Genomic DNA, 6,627 nt, shown 5'->3' on the forward strand with positions numbered 1-6,627 from the left:
TTGACTGAAGGGACATCAGGGAGCCCACCGGCCCCTGCATACCCCCACCCACCGTAACATCAGGCTCATGGGCCGCCATGTTTTTCCCCCACACCACCTCCTCCAGGGGGCAGCTCTCTAGACTCTGGACCCTGTGGTTTCTGCTTTAATCCTGGCACCCGCATCCCTCTAAAGCTCTCCAAGCGTCCTTGTGCACCCACCAGCCAACAGCAAGGGAACAAGCTGTGTCTTCAGAAATCTCTGGCAACCCCGGCCCCAGACTCTCTCTGATGGGAATGGTGACAGGAAGTCGCACACCAGAAAAACCAGCCCCCTTTTATTGAGAAAATAGTGTTGATTCCTCAATCTTTTCCCAGGTGCCTCCACCCTGATGTGAGGTGGCATCCTTCTGCACCCATCCCCAAGGACGCCTGAGGGTTCACTCCATCCCTTCATAGGGGCCCATGCTGGTCTGCTCAGGCCCTGGAGAAGTAGGCAGGCAGGGAGGGCAGGGTTCCGGAGCGGGACTGAAACAGGCATGGGGGTGCCCTGGGTGGGGGGTGAGCGGCCGAGGGAGGTGGTATCTTGCTGGAATGAGGGAAGGGAAAGGAAGACCACCACCATCTCCGGAGGCCTGGCACTCTCTCCCTCCAAATTCTTCATAAATAAAACTTCACAGTAATAGAGGACTGTCCATCTCAGGGCCAAACCGGCTGCTTTCCGGCTGGGGAGCCAGCCTGGGCGGGACCGCACGAGGCCCTCGGCAGCTGGGCAGCACCGTGACTGCGGGGGCTGGAGCACTGCTCTCTGGCCCTGTGTCGGGGTGCGGGGCGGGGCTGCAGCCCATCCGGAGGTTCTGGGCATTGCTGAGGTAGTCGGGGCGGCCAGCCGCGCTTCCAGACACAGCCAGGAGTGAAGCCGCCTGCGAGCAGAGACCCGGCAGCAACTCCAGGTCTGGGGGCGGGGGTGGTGCTGAGGGCCTTCCGAGCTTCCATCTCCTGGAGACCCAGGGGCGCGGGCTTGGGGGCGGGGGTGGGGGGGGACGGACCTTGGGGGCCTGTGAGCCTGCACAGGGTTGAGCTTCTCCTGAAAGGGCTGCTTGGGCCCGTGGGGGAGGCTGAGGCATTTCAAGGGAGGAGAATCTGCTCTGTGAAGACAAGAGGGCCACCCCTGACCCATCCTAGGGCCAGGCCTAACCCGGGTACCTGAGCACGGGGTTCCTTCAGAAGCCACCAAGGCCTCCCACCAGGTCACAGGCAGCCAAGCCGGGAACCCAGGTTAGGAGGGCGACGAGTGGCCGCGGGCCTTGCTCCCAAGACCACCTTCCGCAGGCGGGGCAGTTACAAAGGTCCCGGGGCCTCAGCTCCACTTTCTGGGTCAGGTCCACGCAGGGAGGCCCCCTTCTGGCTAACTGCGCCCATCACACCCCGGGGACCACACAAAGCCCCAACCCCACCCCGCCACCTCCCTGTTGGGGGAGGGGCCCAAGGTCTCCGTCCAGGCCGCCTGGGGCTCCAGAAGCCGCGGTCCGGCCGGGTCAGAGCACCTGCAGCTTGCGGGCGCAGGTGAGGTTGCCGTGCACCAGCCCCCACATGGCCAGCAGCTCGGCGGGCAGCAGCTTGTGCACCACGAGCATGGAGCGGAAGAAGCAGGGCTCCTTGTTCATGCGGCTGTTGCGGTTCCGGGTGATGCCGAAAGTCTTGAAGCCCTCGTGGGCCGTGGGCTGCACGCTCAGCACCTGCAGACACATGCCCAGGAAGACGTCGTCGATGGGGTACAGCTCCAGGGTGTCGCAGGCACTGCGCAGGCGCCGGGCCAGGCCGCCCGCCATGAGGAAGCCGCCGCCGCCCGCGTACGGCGGGTAGCTGGCCTTGCTGTACAGGACGCCCGGGATGTAGTACTTGTTGTCCTTCTTGCGGATGGGCCGAGCGCGCTGCAGGACGTCGCCCACCAACAGGTCTTCCTCAGGCTGCCGGTCAGCCAGAAATTCGAGCAGGTTGCTGGGGTTGACGAAGACGTCGTCGTCGCCCTTGAAGATGAACTGGACGTGGGGGCAGTAGATGTCAAACCACTTGAGGAAGTGGATCTCCTTGAGGGTCAGGTTGAAGAAGCTGTCCAGGAAGTCCCACTGCAGGATGTCGCCGTAGAGACGGTCCTCGTAGGCCAGCAGCTGCTGGTAGTGCGCGCGCTCCTCCTGCTTGGAGGCCGTGCCCAGCAGGAAGAGGGTGCGCACGGCGCCGCCCCCCGACTCCTGCTCCCGGCCCCACGTCTGGCGGATGGCCTCGCGGCGGTCGTGCTGCGTGATGACCGACTTGACCACCACCAGCAGGTAGACGGCGCCGCCGCACTTCTCGGGGTGGTTCAGCAGCATGGGGAAGTACCGGCAGTGACGATAGGTCAGAAACTGCTGGAAGTGGGGCTCCAGGCCCTGGAACCAGGGCTGCTGGGTCACGTTGATATTGGCTGAGCAGTTGGTGGTGCTGATGTCCCAAGTCTGGGGCCCTGGCGGGGCCATGGGCGTGGGGGCAGCCACGTCCTTGGTGTTCTTCCAGAAGCTGTTGGGGTTCACCAGGTGTCCGCTTGGGTTCTGGGCCTTTTGTGGCTCTCGGGTGGGCGGCGGGGGCTCTTGCAGAAACTGGTGGGGGGTCAGGCTGCGCTGGAATACTGTCACGGCCACAAGCAGGGCCAGGGACAGGCACACGCTCTTGTAGACGGTTTTCTTCCTGGGGGCCGGGGTTGGAGGGTGGTACAGAGGAGAGAGGAAAGCATGAGTCCCCTGTGACTTGTTCGGAGCTGCAGGGGACACAGACTCAAGTCCCGCGGCCCCTGAGTGGTCAGAGGAGGGTCCTGCCTCCTCTCCTGCCCTGCCCTGCCTCTGCCAGGACCAGGGGACCCACGCAAGCCCTGCAGAGTCAGGCTGCCCGGGTTTAAATCTTGACTCTGCCACTTTGAGCGGGTCCCCCTTAAGGTCTCCAAACCGTGATTTCTTTTTCTCCTCAATGAGGATAACAAGGACTCGGAGCACTATCTAAGGAGTCCGGCTCGCAGTGGGTATGCAGTCAGGGGAAAGCCGTGAGTCTGTAAAGATGACCTCTGGTGGAGGTTTCTGCCTGTTCCCCAAGCCCAGCAAGCCACCCTGTTTGCTTTCATTTCCCTGTGCAAAGCTGGTGCACCCTGGGGTGAGCCATGAGGCGGGGCACACACAGCACTTGCTCTTACAGCCTGGGAGCTCAGGAACCTGTGGGGGACACTGGACAGAGGCTCTAATGTGGGACCTGAAGAAGCCTGTCCCTTCCGCTTTCACCCCATCCATCCGACCCAGTGCAAAACTACTCACAAGTCTGATGGGGGCCTGAGAAGGGGGCAGGCGTCTCCTAGCATGACCGCCGCCGCCCTCTTACTCTCCTCAGTCTGGGCCCCACTCTCTTAACATCCCTCTAGGAGAGAGAAGGTCCCCCAGGTCTACTGCCCTGGGATGGGTACACATTCAGACCCCCACTCTCCAGGGACCCTCCCTGCCCAGAGAGCCCCTACCACACCCATTTCAGAAGCAGAAATTAAAGCCTTTTGCAGGAGGAGGTGCAGACAGACCCAGAGCAGAGGTGGGGGGGGCGTCCCCAGGACCCTCTCTCAGGTCACACTCTGGAGGTGGCCAGGTCTCCTGCGCAGATCTCTTTTGTGGAGATACAGGGGGTGAGGGTTCTTGGGGAACAGGCAGGCTAGAAGTGTGGCCTCACAGGGCCAGGCCAAGAGGGAGACAACCCCAACTTCCAGGGGGGAAGCTGCAGGGCCAGGGAAGAAATAGACTGCAATGTACATCACAGGGACTCTGGAGAAGCCTGGGGTGGTCCTCAGGACTGGCTGGTTGAAGGTGCAGGCACCCAGGGCAAGTGAATGTTGAGCCCCCTGGAGCGACATTTTCCCGTGGGGTCCCAGGGTTTCCTGTGTATGCGGTGGGAGGAACACTGGGTCACCCCAGGTACTGGAGTGGGGTGAGACTCGACCCTCCCAAAGGGGAAAGCAGAATGTTCCGGGTCAGGGTCTCCTGCCCTGGGAGTTTCAGCGAAGCACACCTTCCCCCTAGTTGGGGAGGTCCGGACTGGGGGAAGTCCCGCGGGGGTCACCCCAGGGAAGGGGGATGCGGCGGGGGTGTCTCTCCGCTCCAGGCCGGTCCACCTGCACCGCCCCACTCCATTTGGACAAAAGTCCCGCAGGGGAGGAAGGAAAAGGGGAGAGGGGGAGAGGTGGGGGACTGGAGGCTCTAACTCCCCCGAAGGAAGGAGAGCCCTTGGGTCCCGGAGTGGGATCAGGGTGCCTCGGGGCCCGGGCCCAGGGGAGCCGAGCGCCGCCGGCGTGGGCAGCGCGCACGGGCCCCGCGGGACCCGGCCCCGTCCGGCTGGTTCGGGCGCCGCGCACCGCCGGGCATCCCGACCGCCGCCGCCGACCGCGTCAGTCCCGAGAAACTGAGGCCAGCCCCAGGGCACCCAGCGCGGCATCATCCTCCGGTCCCCGGGAGCGGCCCGGCGCCCCCCACGCCCGTGCGTCCCCCGACCTCGGGGGAGGGAGCCGGGGGTCCCCGCGCCCCCCGCCCCGGCCCCCCCCCCCTCAACTCACCACAGAGACATGGCGGCCCGGGCCCGGGCGGCGGCGGAGCAGGGCGCGCGGGTCGCAGCTCTGGGCGCCGCAGCTCGGGGACGGCGGGCGGCGACGGGGACGAGGCGGGCGGGAGCGAAGGCTGGGCCGCGCCCCCGCCGCGACTTTCCTCTTCCCCGCGGCCGGAGGAGGGGCCGGGAGGGGCGGCGGCGGCGGTCCAGGTGCGTTAACCCCTTCGGCGCCCCCGGCCCTCCCGCCCCTCGGCCGCGCGGCCAGCCCTTCCGCACCAGCGCCAGTGGCCCATTTCGCGGAGGCGGAAACCGAGGCCCGACTCGGAGTGGCCCAGTAGGGACTTCGGAGCCCACGAGGGTCACTCTCGTCCCCGAGGACTCCGTTTCCCCCGAGGAGCTTCCCTGGGGTCCTCGGCCCCTCTGGACGCGTGTAACCGGGACACCACCCACCTCCCACCTTCCATGCGCCCCCAGGTCCCCACCATCTCCCTCTGGCCCCATTCGGGATTTTTCAGTGGTGGGGGAGGCAGAGGAGGAGAGGGCTTCCCCCCCCTCCCCCCCCCCCGCTCCTCTTCCCTCTGCCTTCTTCCCTTTTCCCCTTCCCAGGCCGACCTCCCTACACCGCGCTGTTGGGGCCCCTGGGCGGGCTACCTAGGGCTGGTCTGCAGGGAAGAGGGACTGGGGGAGCAATGTCCCTGGGGAAAGAGGCTCTGAGGAGGCTGGGCTGCCTGTGTCAGGGGCCACAGCTCTGGAAGCCTTCTCTGTGCCCCCAACTGGAGGCCCTCCTCACTACAAAGGGAAGGCCTGCTTGCCTAGCCACGACCTCCTCTTTTTTCATCCATCAACAAATATTTCACTCAAAACCCTTTTTGTCCCCAGCCTTTATTAATCTGCTTGTGTGTATGCGGGACCGAGCCATTCCTGTGTAGTGGGCTCAAGCAGACATATAACACAGAGGGCCAACTTTGGCCCAGCAGGATCTGGGGTGATAGGTGTTTCCATCAGGTGACTTCCAGAATCCTCTAGCTGGTAAAAACCTCCGCGGTTGTCCATGTGTCTGTTGTAGTTTTGTTCCATGTAGAGGTCCCATCACTGAGCTGACAGGAGGACCTCAAAAATGCCAGAGAATTGAAATGGGAGCATTTCACAGTCCAGTAAATAACAGCTAACATTCATCAAGCAGTTACACTATGCGAAGCACGATTCTAGGCTCACACAAGAATCACTTAATCCTAGAGGCACATACTATTATTATTCCTATCTTACAGAGGAGGAAATAGAGGTGCCCAGGGGCGGGGAAAGCCCAGTGGGCGAGGTCTCAAAGCCAGGCAGGCCCTGAGCCCTTGGAGGAGAGCAGTGACAGGGAGGTATTTTCCTGCTAAGGGGTCCCTAGGGAGGTCAGGAGGTCCCTGAGTGCAGAGGCTGGTTGTGGGAAGCCAAAGGAGGCTGCTCCTACTGAGCTGGGCCCCAGGATCAGTAAAATTTGCTACTGGGATGTTGTAAACTCTAATCAGGGAAAGTAATGTTCTTCCTGGCGGAATTCCAAAGAAAAACCCTAGGGCCAGTGCTCTTTCTATTGGCCTTTCCCAAGTACCAGCACTGGAGGAAAGTCTGACCAGCAGACCAAAGTCCCCCTTGGCTTGGCTGCCTGCCCCTGAGGCCACCTGCAGCCCCACCGGCCACCTGTCCCACAGGGCACTGGCACTTCTCTCCACTGCCCAGGCTTCTGGGTTCTCCCTCTTCACCCTGCAAGCGTGGCCAGGAGAGAGGGCCAGGCCCGCCTGGCTGAGGACATCCCACCAGGCCTCAGCACTGACCCCTCACCCAGAAGCTGTGGGATTTCCTCAGGTGCCCCCGGGGAAGGGGTTTGGAGCCCAGGTTGGAGACTCTAGGGGCCTGGGGGTTGGGTCAGGGCTCTGCACTTCCGGGCTGTCAGTAGGGGCAGGTGGCTTATCCCCTTGAGACCTCAATTTCCTGCCGGTACAGGGTGATGTGGGATGACGCACGTGAAGTTCGTAGACTAGTGTCTCTTACACGGTGGTAT

General features: G+C 63.3%; 1 protein-coding gene across 1 annotated transcript; it reads right to left on the reverse strand.

The window, feature by feature from the left end:
• Positions 1-301: 301 nt before the first annotated feature.
• On the reverse strand, positions 302-4,702 carry B3GNT7 (UDP-GlcNAc:betaGal beta-1,3-N-acetylglucosaminyltransferase 7). Its single transcript, XM_081813409.1, has 2 exons — positions 4,594-4,702; positions 302-2,702 (listed from the first exon to the last, which is right to left on the reverse strand). The coding sequence occupies exons 1-2, from the start codon at positions 4,602-4,604 to the stop codon at positions 1,517-1,519; spliced, it is 1,197 nt and encodes a 398-aa protein (XP_081669535.1). The 5' UTR covers positions 4,605-4,702; the 3' UTR covers positions 302-1,516.
• Between the last annotated feature and the right edge of the window lie 1,925 nt (positions 4,703-6,627).

The sequence above is a fragment of the Leptonychotes weddellii genome, chromosome 3, assembly GCF_054177405.1.
Source record: "Leptonychotes weddellii isolate Sample4059 chromosome 3, ASM5417740v2, whole genome shotgun sequence".
Lineage (NCBI taxonomy): Eukaryota > Metazoa > Chordata > Mammalia > Carnivora > Phocidae > Leptonychotes > Leptonychotes weddellii.